This window comes from Peromyscus maniculatus, chromosome 23, assembly GCF_049852395.1.
Source record: "Peromyscus maniculatus bairdii isolate BWxNUB_F1_BW_parent chromosome 23, HU_Pman_BW_mat_3.1, whole genome shotgun sequence".
Lineage (NCBI taxonomy): Eukaryota > Metazoa > Chordata > Mammalia > Rodentia > Cricetidae > Peromyscus > Peromyscus maniculatus.
Window position 1 is genome coordinate 3086244 of NC_134874.1, and position 17161 is coordinate 3103404.

Below are 17161 nucleotides of genomic sequence, written 5' to 3' on the forward strand. Positions count from 1 at the left end.
GCACTTGAGATCTCATGCCTTTGCTTGGGAAGCACACACACCTTTAATCCCAGGAAGTAATATGGCAGGGCAGAGAAAGGTATATAAGGTCTGAGGAAACAGGAACTCCCTCTCTTGAGGCTGAGGATTTTGTAGAGGTAAGAACTAGTGGCCGGCTGTTTTGCTTCTCCAATCTTTCAGCTTTCACCCCGACATCTGGCTCTGAGTCTTTTTTATTAAAAGACCTTCTAAGATTCGGACAACAAATGCTGGGCATTGCGTGGACAGCAGCTTCTGACTGGCTGGGGGAGAGGGCCTTGTCTGGAAGCCCTTTGAGGTGACCACTGGGTGCTCTCCACGACTGAACCACAGTCTGGGAGTGGAGGGACATCCTCCGGGAGAAAGGAAACAAGCTGATGTTCTCTGGCGTGCACGGGAGCCGCCCAGGACCACCACTGCATACACTCTGCGCGTGTATCTGCGTAAGGTGGTGCCAGCATTTAAACCAGGAGCCTGCCCGACTTCTCAGCCCAATCTCTTAGCCAGTGCTGTTTGAGGCGGCCGGTGTCAACTGTCCACGTGGATCTGGGACACCTGGGAGGGATGGCTCACTCCTGGGCACACCTATGACTGAACTGATTAGGTTCACTGGGGGTGGGAAAACCCACGCTACAAGTGGGCAGCACCATTCCCTACGCTTGAGTCCCGGGCTGCACAAAAAAAAACGATAAAGTGAGCTGAGGATGGGCTGTTCCTCTGACTGGACGTGATGTGCTCAGCTGCCTCAGGTCCCACAGCTAGGACGTCCCTGCCATGATGCTTTATAACCTGGGGTTACAAAATAAGCCCTTCCTCCCTTACCTTGCTATTGTCAGGGTATTTTTTTTATCACAGCAATAGAAAAGGAAGCTAAGACACCATTCAAAATACAGTTCTTCCCAAGACAGGCAAAACAGTCCTCCATGTGGAGCTGATGCGACTCTCAGGACCAAGGTGGCCAGGCTGGTGGGATAAACCATGCCACGCCACAGAGCTAAGGTTCTGGGAGGATGAATTCTTACGAACGCTCCTACTCTTGTTTAGTTACGACTACCGTAAACTGAAGACGTGAGCACACCAGAGTGGGGTGGCATTAAAAATTCAAAAGCATCTCTTGAAAATGGCCGAGGAGCGGCCTGGGAGAAGGGTGGGTAGCCCACACGCCAGTAGAACCTGGATGCTTCAGGGTCCCGTTCCACCTTCCCAGCAAAGAGCAATCTACTTATAGAAACTGTGCAGTGTGCGACCCACATTTCAGCGCAGGACCGGCGCTTTCAAAGGCAGTTTTGATTGAATGTAGGCCCTCATAGAGCACTGCAAATCCACCCCTGTGGTTCTGGTTACACAAAAGAGGAGCCTGTCGTTCATTTTCCACACAGGCACATGGGACGAGACTCGGGGTACTTATCTCCAGGACCACTCAGCAGAGAGGACACTTGCTCAGAGGGACAGTAAAATGCAACTGTAAAAGATTCGGTGCTAAGAGTGAGAAATTTTAGTATTTAGTGTCTGTGTGTGCGTGTGTATAGGGGCCATACTCAGGCCACGGCTCGAGTGTGGAGGTCACAGGACAACTTATGGGAGTCAGTTCTCTCCTCCCACCATGGGGTTCCTGGGGATTGAAGTCAGGGGTCACGCTATGCGGCAACAGCTTTATCTGCTGAGCCATTTACGGGCCCAGAAGGAGACAGTCTAGAAGGCAAAGTGGGGTTTGGGGGTGTGGCTCACTGGGACACTCTTCTCACCGCTTCTCCGGAGCTGGGGCAAGGCTTTTACCTAGAGGTGGCCTCGGGCCAGGTCACCTGCACTTAGCGCTGGCACCACTAAATGCAGCCCTGAGTCCTCAGAGGCAGCTAAGGGCCACAGGCTCAAGAGTCACTTCTCTGTGGCAACCAGCTCACCTCCCGAGTCTAAGGGCGTGACCCCTATTAGACGCGGGAACTGTAAGGAGGTAGATGGATGGTTCCCAGCAGTTCCCGATTTCTCGGAAGGCCAGGAGATGGAGATGAGAAGTCTGCCCTGAACCCTCCCCGGGGGCATTCTGGGCAGCCGTCCCGGGCCTCTCTAGGGCATGGGCTCTGTAACATACTCTGGCAATGGGGGGGGGGGTTAAAAGAATTTATTAGCTCTGCTTTACAGAGGAGGCTAAGGAGGTGAGCCGACTGGCCCAGAGTTTCACGGGCAGCGTGACCTCAGCTTCCTATGCACCAGCTGATTCCCAAGCAGGGTCAGGCCCCCAGCAGCCACGCCTGTCCCTGCAAACAGTGACAGGGAGCACTCCCGTCACACGGGGAGCACTCCCGTCACACGGGGAGCACTCCCGTCACACGGGGAGCACTCCCACCACCGTGACACCGAGTACCACAGAGAAAATCCCAGCTGATGAGGGAGATGAGGGGCACCAGCACCCCAGTGCTGGTGCCTGAACCCAAGTGCCACGGTGCAGAAAGGCAGCAAACGCAGTGGACAAGGTACTCACACGCTGGCGTGAGGCTTCTTTTTGGAGAAGTCACAGGCGAGGCCAAGATCAGATATCCTCACGTGCCCGTATTCATCCAGGAGGATGTTCGCAGGCTGAAAGAAAAAGAAGTTCAAGAGCCCCCAAGAGATCACCGGAGCTCCACGTGACCGCCACGGGGCAACCCCTCTATCATCACTTCATCATGGCTGACATGATCTCTTTACAGTGCACTTCTCTGTCATCATCTCATCATGGCCGACATGACCTCATTGCATCCCTCTGTTATCATCTCATCATGGCCGACATGACCTCACAGGGTGCATCCTCTGTCATCATCTCATCATGGCTGACATGACCTCATTGCATCCCTCTGTTATCATCTCATCATGGCCGACATGACCTCACAGGGTGCATCCTCTGTCATCATCTCATCATGGCCGACATGACCTCACAGGGTTCACCCTATGTCATCACTGGGAACTCTGTGTTCTCAAATCAAGGCTGCAGGACAATGAACGCACCACCGCTCTGCTGACTTCAGTGGGAAGGGGCTGTGGGAGAGGCAAAGGGCCCCTCCAACCAGAGAGTGACACCCAAGGTTGGGGCGGGCAGGAAGGTCCCCACCACGGAATTGAAAGCATGTCCTCCCCATTACTTCAAGAGCTTCAATGTAGCCAGTATGAGCATCCTAGCCATGGGGAGCAGGGCTACCATCCATGGACCACAAGGTTACAGACAGGAAGGCATCTTGCAGAGATGTGTAACTGCTGACCGGAGGGCAGGAAGCATCCCAAAGCACCATGACAGTTCTGATGAACGGCCATCACTGACGAAGGCCCTACCAAATGGCCAAACTGGAGTCCGGCCCTGATTCTCATGTGACTGGGACGTTTCCATCCAGATTAGATTTGGACAGAGCAGTCACAGAAGCAAAGACCTCCCTCTCAACGCACTCAACTACAGTCACCTCAGGAATATCGTTCTGCCCTGAAGTACCTATTGTTTTGCCTAAAATAAGAATAATGGCAAGCTCTCACCGCACTGAAACATGAATAGTCATGAGTGACTAGGATTAAACAAGAACATCATTGCCTACTAAACAGCTTAGGAAACAAAAGCAGCAGGAAGATGGGTGAAAGCCCTTCGTGGGTTTAAGACACAAGGGCCTCAGCCCCACGAGCTGTCAGCATGTATCTGGTTCCTCATAAAATTCATGAACAACTACCACGCCATGAGCCCACCAGCATCTGGTTATTTTTAGCTCAATAAAAAAAAAATTATCTTTTCTTCTATACACACACATAAAAGCTAAGAGAGTAATTCTTTAACCCAAAGAACACTTTTGATTTCACAGTATTCTGGAGAAAAAAATATGTGTGTGCGTGCGCACACGCTCAAAACCAAAATACAGCATTTTTGCTTCCTAGATCAATCATTAGCAGGACGGGTTGGCACATCCGTATCCCGGCCACTCGGGAGGCCGAGACAGGAGGACCTCAAGTTCCATGCTGCCCTGGGTTACACAGGGAGGCACCTGCCTCAAACAAGCAACAGGATGTCCCACTCACAGAGCCTAGAGGAGAGGTACAGGACTTCATCCCTGACCACCGCGTGCTCAGGTCACTCCAGACAGAAGTGCGAGGCAAACACTTTCTCTCGGCGTTTCCTTATCCTGTCAGTGAACTGTCAGCCCTACCGATTTACCTCTCCTCACTACCTACACATCGCACACGTGTCTATAGTCTGTTAGGGTCTCCGTCCTTAATGATTTTGTTTGTTTGTTTGGTTTTGTCAGCTTTACACAAGCCAGAGTCATCTGAGAAGGGAAAACAACCATCGAGAAAAATGCCTTCGTAAGATCAGGCTGTGGGCAAGTCTGTAGGGCCTTAATCAGTGATCGATGGGGAAGGGCCCAGCCCATGGTGGGTGGGGCCATCCATAGGCTGGTGGTCCTGGGTTCTATAAGAAAGCAGGCTGAGCAAGCCATGGGGAACAAGCCAGTAAGCAGCACCCTCCACAGCCTCTGCATCAGCTCCTGCCTCCAGGTTCCTGCCCTGCTTGAGTTCCTGTCCTGACTTCCTTGCATGATGGACGACAAACTATAAAATGAAATAAAACCCTTTCCTCCCTGCGCTGGTGTTGGTCATGGTGGTTTACCACAGAAATAGAATCCCTAGCTACGGCCATCCCTTTCGTCTTCTTCTCTGTCTGCATCACACACAGATGGTGTCACCATGGACACACCCACCATCCCTCCTGCATGGAGACCCCAGCACCAAGCACAGCTCCAGGGCAAGAAGCCACAGCTCAGTTTCATTGCCAGTCAGCCCAGCGAGGAGTTTCCGGGAAGTTCTACGGGCCGAACTGCAATCCACAACCCACCCCTCTCCCATCCAACCGGCCTTGTCCCACGGGAGTGAGGACTCCATCATCCTTTATCTTGGCACACGGTTCGTCTTTATCCCTCTCAAACCCTGACCAACCAGCAGGGCAAGAGCGGTTCCTTGGTGAGCATCAACTGAACCACGATAATACACAAAAGAGAAAGGCCCCGAATGTGCTGACCAGCATCTTCTTTGTTGTGTAACTCCTGGACCGCGCAGGAAAGCTTCTTCTCCCAGCGCCTTAGCAGGCACTGAGGTGGTCATGACAACAGGGACCGGCCGCAGGTACCACCCCTGCTGTGGTCACACAGTGGGCCGAGAGAGGACCAGGAGGAAAGGGACAGGGCCTTAGGGCAGGGAAGGGGGACCCCGGGGTGCCTTGGGCACCACCCGACCCTCCTCACCTTCAGGTCTCTGTAGACGACGAAACGATTATGCATGTGCTCCAGCCCCAGGATGATCTCGCTGGCGTAAAAGCGCATCTCCTTCTCAGAAAACACCCCGTGCTGGGAGAGGTGGTAGTGCATGTCGCCCCCTGCAACCGGAGACCCAGGGGGCAGGTCACAGAGTGTCCACTGGGAGTAGACAGGGGTCACCCTAAATAAGGGTGCCGGAGGAAAGGGGAATGACCCTTCCTTTTTGGACTTGGCATGTGTCTTTGAGTCCTGTAACTTGGCCAAAGGTGTCGGTCATTACAGAGACAACTTCAAGGGGATGGTGGGTGAGACCGTGTCTCATGGATGAGACAGAGCCACCATCTGGGGCTTGGTGGCTCTGCTGCCAGTTACATGGGTCCAGCTGAACCACTGGTGATTTAAACCTGCCCAGTAACTGAACTCATCTATATAGTGTTCCGGAGCAGTGACCACCTCGATAGTCCACAGTTAAAAATAAAACGAAACAAACAAAAAACAAAAAACAACTAAACCAGAGAAACTTTAAACATTGGTCCCATGGAGGGAGATTTGATGCTGTGGAAACAGTGAAGTATAATGGACGAAACCCAGGTGAAGGGTATCCAAGCGCCTTCATAAAATAGTCACCCTGGCTGTGAGCTCAGAATTGTTCAAAATACAATGTTGGGAGAAGGAAATGGCTGTTGGCTTTGAGGACAGTCCACAGGGCCCAGGGCAGGGAGGAGGTGTATGATAAAGTCTGGCATGTGTCTGACTTTGCTGCCCTGGACTCCACACACCTCTCCCCTCCTTGGGCACACACTGAGACATTAAAGAAAAGGCTCCAAGCTCTCTCCAGGGGCCCAGCTCAGCCTCCGCAAGCCAGCCTGGCCCTGGCAGGGAAGGGGCCGCTCTGCCCTCAGCCCTCTGCCCATCCACACACAGGATCTACAGGGCATGCGCTGTTGGCTTTGGCGTCTTTGACTCACGGCTGATCTTTTGTCCTTCCTATTTTGGGGGTAGATCTGAGCTCAAATCAAACACTTGAAACATAATAAAACTTCAAGTGAACCAAAAAAAAAAAAAAGTGCATCTGAATGGCTGAATGGTTCATCTTTTATTTCAGCGTTTCCTAAAAATACTCCAAGTGCTCCAATATCACATTCTCACGCTGAAAGCACTTTTTCCAGCTGAACATTTTGTGTCTGTGCATTTCTGGGGTGGCTGTTCATGGTTTCAAAGATGAACACAGAGTCCTGAGGACTTGGGAGGCGCAGAAGACCAAGGCGGAACCCACACAAACCGGCCCTTGAAAGCCGGCTTCTCAACGCATGTCTATCTTTGGCCTATGTTCTTGGGGGATATTTCATTCCTAAGAGTTGAGACCAGCAAACAAGCTAATTAAAGGCTGAGGCCAGCTGCAGTCCAGAAGGTAAAACTTCAAGGCCAGTCTTTGTTTTGTGAGACGTTTCTAGAACCAGCTTCCCAGGGAGAGAGTGGCAGACTGAGAGAAAAATCACGGCCAGTGTCGCAAGACAAAAATCTATCAAACACCCAAGGGCAAAGATGCCCTCCAACTACAAAGAGACTCCAATTATGGGAGAGATTCACAGAGCCCCAGCATGCCTGGGTGCCACCAGCTCAGAATGAACACCACGCGGGTCTCTCCACGGCAGCCAGACACCTGGGGCTTGCTTACCGTTCATCAGGTCCAGGATGAAGCAGAGTTTGTCCGGCGTGTGGAAGGCGTAGGTCATGCAGACAATGAAGGGACAGTCCTGGAGTGGATGAACACAAGCCTGTGAGAAGCTGCCCCAGAAAGCACGTCCCCCAGCCAACACCCCACTGCGGACTCCTGCTGAGCCTTCTCCTCGGCACTGAGTGTGACACGCACGGGTCACTTCAGAAGCCATGGAGCAGCAGATCCCGTGGATAACAAAGACACAGAGACACGGGCCACCGTCGGAGCAGCTGGACCTGAAGCATTCCCTCACCCTGATTCAACCTGGCATTGCTCTGATCACAGCCCCTTCAAAAGACCAAAGCCTCCACGGATGCCGATGCCCCTCTGCTGGCCAAGGTTTGGGTCCTGGCCAGTCAACTATGTATTTGAATCTCTGCTTTGGACTCAGAAGAACCGAATGAGAGAGGGTGGTTAGCGTCTGTGTTATCAGAATGAAGGTGGAAAATAGGCTGTCGAGGGACTGACAGAAACACTCAACAGTAAACGGGTGTCCGTGTCCCTTGGATCCGCTATGGACTCCACAGAAGCCTCACAGAACTGAATGCTGACAGGTGGGTTAATGGGCGGGACCACAGACAGTCAAAAAAGCATAGACACGCTTTACGGAGAAACAAGCGAGGAAGTCACAGGCAGATGTGATGACGTCTTATGGGGCTCGGTGGGAACACTGGTGCTGCAGAGCGTGAGGACCTGCGTCCAGACGCCCCACACACGCTGAGCACACGCTGGAATGCTGGCACTGGGGAGGCAGAGATAGGGATCCCTGGAGCTTGCCGGCTGTCCATTTAGCCAAGTCAGTGAGCTCCAGGTTCAGGGTGAGACCCTGTCTCAAAACACAGGGTGCAGAGTGACAGAGGGAGACTGCATCTACTCTGGCCTCCACAGGCACACACGTGGACAAGTATCCCCACACTCATACACACACACACACACACACACACACACACACACACATATACACACACACAGATGCACATACGCATATATGCATGGAAAAACACATACAAATACAAACACACACACACATGTATACACAAATACACAAGTGCATATCATTCATACACACATACACACAGGTGCATACATATACATGCATATACACAGTTATACACACACACACACACACACACACACACACACACAAACACACACACAAAGTACTGCCTATAAGGTAAATGTGGTTCAGACAGCATGGCCTAAGCTCAGGCCCAAACAGTACAGCCAAGGAGGAACCCTCCAATGGGCACACATAAAGATGGTCTCTTGTGTGCAATAAATGTGACATAAAGGGCCACAGACAGGTTCAGTGTTTTCTATCCGTGCTGAACAGCTGAGCATCTGCACAACAAAGCCCAAGCGTGGCCTAAGCTCACACTCTGCACGAACACCACCATTTAGACATGTCTTGGTGCCCAGCTGTGACCAGCTGTCTGGAGCCATTACCCGGGTTGCATATCACCTGCCGACCCCATGACCTGGCAACTCCACACCAGGTAGACAGTCGGGGCCCATCTGTGCCGTGGGTGCAGGAGAACCTCCTGGAACTTCCTCACAGCTCTGCTTGGAATGGCCTAGCCCAGGAAAGGCCTCAGAGAAGAGTCGGGGAGAAGGCACCCTGCTACCACACGAGTTCCTGGAGCTAAACAGTTGCTCAGGCCCCCAGACCATGCCCAGTGTCTCCATCTAATCTCTGTGTCTTGTCCTTCCACCTAGAAGGTGGAAGGCTCACGGGCGGTCTAGAAGACAACCTCAAGCTGGATTTGGTCCCGGAGCCACACAGCTCTTGCCAACCCTGCCGTCCAGCTACACATCAAGCCACTGCCATGTGCAGCAACACGGGCCACCTCAGGCTCCCAGGGAGAGAGAAGCAGAGCCGGCCACACACAGGTCAGGCTAACGGCAGAGCTAGCCACCTTGTGGAAGCTCAGGAGAGGAATGGCCCGGGCAGGGAGCTGGTGTCCCAAGCCTTGGGTGACTTTAAGACTTCTGAGGAACCTATATCTCCTGATGATCACTCTTGAGATCTCCGCTGGACTCAACCACAGGGCTCACCAGTCCAGGTTCTTCACACATCCTCACTGTTGTTTATGTTGTGGAATATTTGTTTAACTATGCAAAGATGTGTTGCATTTGTTTAACCATGTAAAAATGTGTTGCGTTTGTTTAACTATGCAAAAGTGTGTTGCATTTAACTATGCAAAGGTGTGTTGAATTTGTTTAACTATGCAAAGGTGTGTTGCATTTGTTTATGTTGTGGAATATTTAACTGTGCAAAGATGTGTTGCATTTGTTTAACTATGTAAAGATGTGATGCTGTTTTACCTTGCCTGCCCAGGGCACCTAAATAGTCTGATAAAAAGTTGAACAGCCAATAGCAAGGGAGGAGGTATAGCTGGGACTTCTGGGCAGGGAGAGTAAGTATGGGGAGGAATTTAGGCTGGAAAGGAGAAAGAAAAAGAGACGCCAGGGATATGCCAAGGGATAGCCAGACAGACAGAGAGGAAGCAGGAAAGTAGAACATACAGAATGAAAGAATGGTAAGAAGCCCTGAGGCAAAACGTAGATGAATAGAAACAGATTAAATTAGGTTAAAATAGCTAGTGGGACAAGCCTAAACTAAAGCCAAACTTTCGTAATTAATAATAAGTCTCTGTGTCCTTATTTGGGAGCTGGTTGATGGCCCAAAGAAAATTCCAACTACACCTCGCCACTAAAAGGTCTCAACAACAACTTGGCCTATCCATACAATATAGACTTTCTCGACACCGTGAATTATTAAAATCCAAAAAAGATGCTGAGGTTTCCACAGTACAACTTCTTTAAGACCTTGGTGTTAGGGAGACACTAGTCTGGAAGGCTCTTGCCACGCAAGAAAGAGGGCCTGAGTTTGATCCCCAGAACCCACATTAAAGAGCTTGCAATCCCAATACCATGGAGGAGGAGAGAGGTACAAACTTGGACTCATTTCCATAAGTTCTAGAGAAAACCAGGTCAAGATGAACAAGTTTCCTCTTTGGTTCTCTGTTGAGATGGTGAATTTATTGATGCCAAAGGTTATGTCCCCTCAAGTGCAAGAAGCACAGAGCTATCCTCCTGTGAGCCAGCGGCCTTCTGGGGCCCTGTCTTAGGGTTCCTCTTGCTGTGATGAAACACCATGACCAAAACTTAGTTGGGGAGGAAAGGGTTTATTTGATTTACATATCTACTGAGGGAATCCAAGACAGGAACAGGGCAGGAACCTGGAGGCAGGAGCTGATGCAGAGGCCATGGAGGGGAGCTGCTTACTGGCTTGCTCCTCATGGCTTGCTCAGCCTGCTTTCTTATAGAACCCAGGACCACCAGCCCAGGGATGGTACCACTCACTGTGGGCTGGGCCCTCCCCCATCAGTCACTAATTGAGAAAATGTCTTACAGGCTTGTCTACAGCCAGATCTTATGGAGGCATTTTCTCGATTGAAGTTCCCTCCTCTCCAGTGACTCCAGCTTATGTCAAGTTGACACAAAACCAGCCAGCACAGGCCCTGCATGCTTCTCCAGATCTCCTCATGACCTTCTGGGGACATCATCTTATCCTGCTTCCTAGTTCCCTCTTCATCGTCCGGGGACTCCCCGAACAATTTCCCTGTGATCTAATGGGCAGCTCAGTGGAATAGAGAAGTGGGTAGACCCAAAACTCAGTAAGGCCAGGGTCTTTCCCAGCTGTGGTAGGGAACTGTACCCAGGACACCAGAGGACCTTATAGGGGAGAGTCTGGGACACCACAGCTTGTAGTCCTTCTAACAACAGCCCTGAGAAAGCTGCAAAAAGGCTGGCTGTGTCTCCCTGAGAGAGAGAGAGAGCATCTTTAGTAAGATAATGAATGAGTTTTAGACTTAGAATCAGAGATTCTAAAAAAAATTAAAAAACAAAACAAAACAAAAACCAGCAGGTCTCACTTCCTTCATTCAAAGACCAGAAAGTCAAGTCCATTGAATAGGGAACTGCTTGCCAAAGGCCACAAAGAAATGGGTAGCCAGCCACAATGGAAGCCCCACATCCCCTGGTCCCCTGAGCATCCCCATAGCTCCCTATAAGGTGGTTTCACCCAGCGCCAGCTACAGGCTCCCCTCAACCCAGTTCCAGCCGGATGGATCTACACCGTCTTTTTTTAACCAGTCCCAGCCATGACCATCAAGTTCTGAACATGCAAGCCATTCAGGTTTGGGTCTTTCAAATCCTTTAGGCAAGCCTGGTTTCTCATGGCCTAGGACCACAGCCCCGTGATGATCTCTGCCTGCCTTCATGCTCATGCCTGGGAAAACCCAAAGCTACTTCACCTGGCCTGGCCACACCTGCCACCAGAGCTTTCTCCGGTCTCTGCCGGGGGTGGGGGGTGGGGGTGGGGGGGTGTCAAGCGCCTAACAGCAACAGGTGACTATGGCGAACTCAGACATGCCCTCATTGGGCATCTGACCAAACTTATGTGAGACTGTACAGACACCTGTGGCCAGCCCCTCCCCCGCCACACCTGAGAAACCCCCCAGACATTACATTAGCTCAGTTGCTCTCCCAGGGTAAGTGGTGACAGTGTTCATGGCTTTAGTTCAAGTTTTTTTCCCATAGTGCTTATCACTGATCAGTTATGAAGCAGACCAAAGGTGGTAGCGTAACGGAAATGGGGGGATGCTGGGTACTGCCTCAGAACCCGCTGCCTGCAAGTGTCCTCGATCCAAGGGCCAAGCGGACACCAGGAGCAGTGTCACATGCATCCAGGATATGAGGTACCAGATGCTGACCATCCCGAGCCACTTTACTACAGCTCTCCAGGCTGATGCCCTTGCGTCCGCATTAACAAAACGGCCTCAGGATCGATATCTGAACACGACTTGGGTTCTCTTTAGTTAGCTCAAGTTAGTGGCCCAAAGATCACTCATATACCCTTGTCTGAAAAAAGGAAATACTTAAAAAAAAAAAAACAAAACAAAACAAGCAAAATGGCTTTGTATATTTCCAACATCAAAAATAAAAAAAAAAAAATACATTCTCCATGTGACTTCTTGAAAACCAACGGGGCTCTGAAATAATTCATTTAAAAAATGAGGCTCAATGTCCAGAGTTGGAAGGCAGGGGTGCATAATGAGGGATTATTTAGAGCCCCATTTTACAGTTCACCTAAATGACGCAGTTATTTTGCTTCGATTGCAAACATTCCTTCTAGAAGCTCTAAAAAGAAGTGCTTAGAATCATTATCAGCCGCAACTCAATAAAAGCTGGTTGTAAAAAAAAAAAAAAACCACTCTGCTTCCAAAGGGATGATCCTCAAGTGAGCTTGGGTCCTTGCGGCCAAGACCTGGAAGGGGCGGATCCGTCCTGCGTCTCCGCAGCCCTCTCACCAGCTGAAGGGGGTTCTTGGACTAGCCATTAAGGTCTGGTGCTTTCAAATCCTGTAGGCAGGGAAGATTGTCAGACGGGCCCCACATATGGCTGGAGGTGACAATTAGAAATCGCCCACCTATGGCCTGGACAGCGACAGTCAGACGCCCTCCGATTATGACAGGGATACTGCACCAGGGAACAGCGCCATCCTAAGCCCTTGGTCCCAAGCCCCTGCCCTGCTCAGAGTGCTGGCCCATAGCCTTCCGGTGTCCGCATGCCTGCAGAGATTTTTAACAAGGGAAGCTGTCTTGGTTGGATCTCTGGGGTTTTGGGTGGTGGTGGTGATGGTGGTGGCGGCGGCGGCGGCGGTGGTACAGTGATTGAACCCAGGGCTCTTGCCTGCCCACCGAGTGCTCATTCCCCACGCCCCACGGCCAGACAGATAAGTCAGAGTGGAAGTCCCGCCCTCTGCCTGGCTCATGACGGGCAGGGGGCAGCCTTTCTGCCTCTGGTGAGCTTTCCATCTCGTAGGCAATTTTTAAAGTTACATTCAAATGTTCTTCTCATCATGAGGTCCACTGCCTGGCACTACACTCTGCAAAGAAGGAAGCCAGGGGAAGGGAAGGAAGCTCGGAGGGAGGGGCTGGGTGTGCAGAACAAGGGGCTGCGCTGGCCTCCCGCACCACCACCCACCGCCCAGCACGGTCCTCTCTGTGTCACGCCCTCATCCACCCTAGTCCAGCCTGCTTTGCCATCAGCTGGGACAAACAAAGTCAACCACCAAGAGTTCAGAAGCCGGGGGGGGGGGGGGGGGGGGGGCACTGGGAGGGGGGCCCAGCCACTCACCCCAGTGCTGACGAGGGACAGCATGATCCTTTCGTTCAGGGCCAGCGTCTCTCCCTGCTTCATCTTCACCCTCTTCTTGTCTAAGCATTTCATGGCGTACCTGAGAACACCGTGAAGGGTGAGGGCGCAGTCTAGGCCGGGAACCCACTCCAGGCTACACAAACTGCTGGGGTATTTCTACTGCATTGAAAGAAAGCAAGACAACCCCTGGGCGCCCGGCAGGGAATCTCCACTTTGCCTGCACTATGGGAAGAAAGCAATCAGCAATACTAGAGGGATTTCTCTCCTCGCTTGAGGAGAGATGCTGCTTAAATAACGTATGGAGCAGAAATAAACAAATAAATAAATATGTAACGTGTGCTTCTGCCCCGGAGCTTCTGAGGGGGGTGGTGGGGCAGGGGAATGTGTGGATCAGATTTAGCTCTATGAGCTCTTCACTGTAAGACCCTGACTGGATCCTCCCACCCTCGCCCAAGTCCTGTGGTCTTTCACGTCTGTGGCTGATGAGCCGAGGGGGGCGCTGACAACTTAAAATTTGCAAGAACCATCACAGATAGAGAAAGCGGGAAGATGCTTTCAGTAAAACAGCAGGAAACTGAAAGAGAATTCTAAAGTCTGTGTGACTGGCACATGTGCTTCACCCCCTTCCCCCAGGCTTGTTGGGGAATGCCTTGAGGCAGAGGCAGGCAGGTCTCTAAGAGCTTGAGGCCAGCCTGGTCTACGTGGTGAGTTCCGGGCCAGCCAGGGCTACACAGTGAGACCCTGTCACATGACCTAAGGGAAAGCAGACCTGTGCTCAAGTTTAGTGTTCCCTCTGCTTGCACAGACGTTCTTATAACTGTGCAGGTAGCAATTCCAGGATGGCTCCCTGGCGTGGGAGCTCCATATGCAGCTCCTGTTGGCTTCACAGCAGCCCTAAGAAGTGGAGGACCGGGCTTACTGTCCAAATTCAAGCATCGATTTCTTTCTGGGGGACCGAGGCCTCCATAAAGCACTCTTAACGGTCGTGGTGAGACAAGACAGAGGCTCACATTTTCCCGGTGTCTGCTTTCCTGCATCCGTAAACTTCTCCAAACCCTCCTCGGCCGATAATCCTGTGCACGCTGAAGTCGTTCATGGTCAGCTGTGGAAGCATAAGACAAAATGAAGACACAAAATCACATGACGTCGTGTCGGAGCAAGGTGCAGACAGCCTGGTGTCACCTTCCCCTTCCAGGACAGATTGCTTAAGCTGAAAGATGAGCCCCACAGGATGGTGTAACGAGGACCCGCCTTCTCCCCTCCACCCCCACACCCAGCCACCATGACACACAGGCTCAACATGGAGACAGGTGTGGGGCTGCAGTGTGGGAGGGGACGGCCCCTCCACTCTTGAAAACCTTGGGGGTTCTGCAAGCCGTGACCCTAACTTGTTCAGGCCAAGCGAGTGTAGCATTCCTAGACAAAATGAAAAGTGATCTCAGGCACCAGGCAGCCTAGAGTTTGGGGACAATCAGACAGTTCCAGGCACTGTTAAGACAAGAGTCCGTGTCAAGAGCAGCTGTTTCAGGACAAACGTCCTCCTGACTGGAAATGCTGAGAGGCCGGCTGTGGGAAGCAGGACTCCTCAGATGAACATAACAGAGAGCCATGGAAAGAGACTTCGTTTACACATGTGCTCCCTCCACCAACAGAGCTCAGGGGCCAGGAAAGAAAGAAGTATGTGTGTCTGCATGTGTGTGTGTGTGTGTGTGTGTGTGTGTGTGTGTGTGTGTATGTGTGTGTGTGTGTATCTGTGTATATATGTGTGTCTGTGTGTATATCTGTATATACATGTGTGTAGATGTGCGTCTGTGTCTGTGTGTGTATGCCTGTGTATATCTGTGTGTGTGTATCTGTGTATATATGTGTGTCTGTGTGAATCTGTGTAGATATGTGTTTATGTGTGTGTCTATGTATATATGCATGTGTGTGTCTATGTCTGTGTCTGTGTGTGCATGCCTGTGTATATCGGTGTGTGTGTTCTCTGTGTGTGTGTGTGCATGCACGTGTGCATGTGTATATCTGTGTGTGTGTGTGTGTGTGTGTGTGTGTGTGTGTTTGTCTCTCTCTGTGTGTGTTACAACCCCTTTCTTTTACATCATCCCGGACACATGGTGCAAACAGCAGGTTTTATGAACCCCTCTTCCAACAAAACAACTTTAGGTTCAAATCTTTCTTTAAAAACAAAACCACAATTGATTCTTTTGTCCAATCAAAACCCTGCATTTCCAGAAGATCCATGTGAGGAGGAGAGGGAGCAGACAGAACTGTACAGCCAAACTCCTTTCCTGGAGTGATTGACACTTCCTTCTAGGGAATGGCGAGATACGTAATAACACACACAGGGGCGGTCTACGTCCAAGGGTCACTGTGTTCAGTTTTCCTGCTTTTTGATGTGTGAGTGTGTGTGTGTGTGTGTGTGTGTGTGTGTGTGTGTGTGTGTGTAAGAGAGACACAAAGAGACAGACAGACAGACAGAGAAATTTGTCCCTCATGCTGAGGCCTGAACCCTTACTGGGCCAGTGTCCTACCAGTGAGCTAAATACCTCAACCCCTACTTCTGCCCATTTCAAAATAAGGAAAAGGTTATAAACAACCCTGAAACTTTATTCTAACAAAAGATTCTGCTCCTTTTATTACATCCTACAGTAAGACCAGGGAAGGGAACGTCACAACGTGGCAAGAGCCCGGGCTGCACAGACGTTATATTAAGTGGAAGGCTCGCATTGACACTGTTATTTTGGGGGTCAAACAATTCCAGCTTAAAATAGCCCTTCTTACGCGTATAAACTCATTCTCCCACAAACATGAGAAAAGAAAGTTAAGGTCCCGACGGCTTATCTGTGAGCACGGGATCCCGCCTTTCAGTGCACGGAGTTGTACGCGGACATCTGTGCTGAAAACCCTTGGGGAGAACGTTCCAGAACAAAGCACTTTCTCATGACATTAGGGCAGAGGAAGTTTTTATTAAAAAAAAAAAAAGGTACTCACATGAATATTTAATTCCACATTCTTCCACTGACAGAACCTGGTGAATTTATCACTAAAAGAGAATATAAGTAATTAGTTAAGAGTTATGGAACACTTAATGGAGTTCTAGAAGAGCCTCATGGGACGGGCTGGAATCTAACTCCTGTGTTGCCTCTCACACAAGGAAAACATTCTCTAGCACCACACCTGACATGCACACCGCAGGAAGATCTTGGAAGAGGGGCAGAAAGATTGTAAGAGCCGGAGGGCCGGGACCTACAACAGAGGAGCTGCCCCAACGAGACCAGCACAGGGACAATACCAGTTGACCTGCTAACAGGGACAGGAGACACCCCACACAGTCCCACCCCTACAGGAAAATCAGTCTCCTCCCAGGGCGAGCACCCACATCACTTGTCCAGCCCCCAAGTGGTCAGCCCTGCACACATGCACATGTGAGCAAAGCTAAGTGGACTCAGGTGACTTACTTGTGTGACTACATGTACACATGCACATATATGTCTGCAGCAAAGAGCAGCTATAGACGAGACCACGGACTTAGAAACACAGGAGGAGTTGGAGTGGGGGAGGGGGGAAGAGTCACGACATACGACCTCAAGAAAATGTATTAAAACAATTTTTTTTTCACCCAGCATTCATGGATTCATTTTGCTGTTTAAATGAAAGACTCGGTGTCTCTCCTCAGCTGTCACATGCCACGTGTATAATTTGATAAGTTATTGATGCAAACTAATGCACCCAAGTTACCACTTCGAGATCAGTGTGAGTCACGACTATGATTTTCTGTCTCTCTTTCCACATGAGGCCTCCGAGACCCAGCTTCTTTTGTACACGAGGGGCATCTCAATGTGGAGGAGTCTCACTTCGTGGGTTTGGTAGCTATAGATTATAGATTATAGACAGATTATAGATTCTCAAATAGCTACTATGTTAGACCCTCTGCTCT

The 17161-nt window shown here is 50.7% G+C and overlaps 1 protein-coding gene across 1 annotated transcript in view; it reads right to left on the reverse strand.

Moving 5' to 3' along the window:
* Positions 1–17161, reverse strand: part of Grk3 (G protein-coupled receptor kinase 3) — a 97074-nt gene that overhangs the window by 21832 nt on the left and 58081 nt on the right. Inside the window, exons 7-12 of the mRNA XM_076560973.1 lie at positions 16216–16267; positions 14235–14326; positions 13204–13303; positions 6958–7036; positions 5268–5398; positions 2498–2592 (exon numbers count right to left, since the gene is read on the reverse strand). Of these exons, the coding sequence (XP_076417088.1) occupies positions 2498–2592; positions 5268–5398; positions 6958–7036; positions 13204–13303; positions 14235–14326; positions 16216–16267 (549 nt within the window). The remainder of the gene's footprint in view (positions 1–2497; positions 2593–5267; positions 5399–6957; positions 7037–13203; positions 13304–14234; positions 14327–16215; positions 16268–17161) is intronic.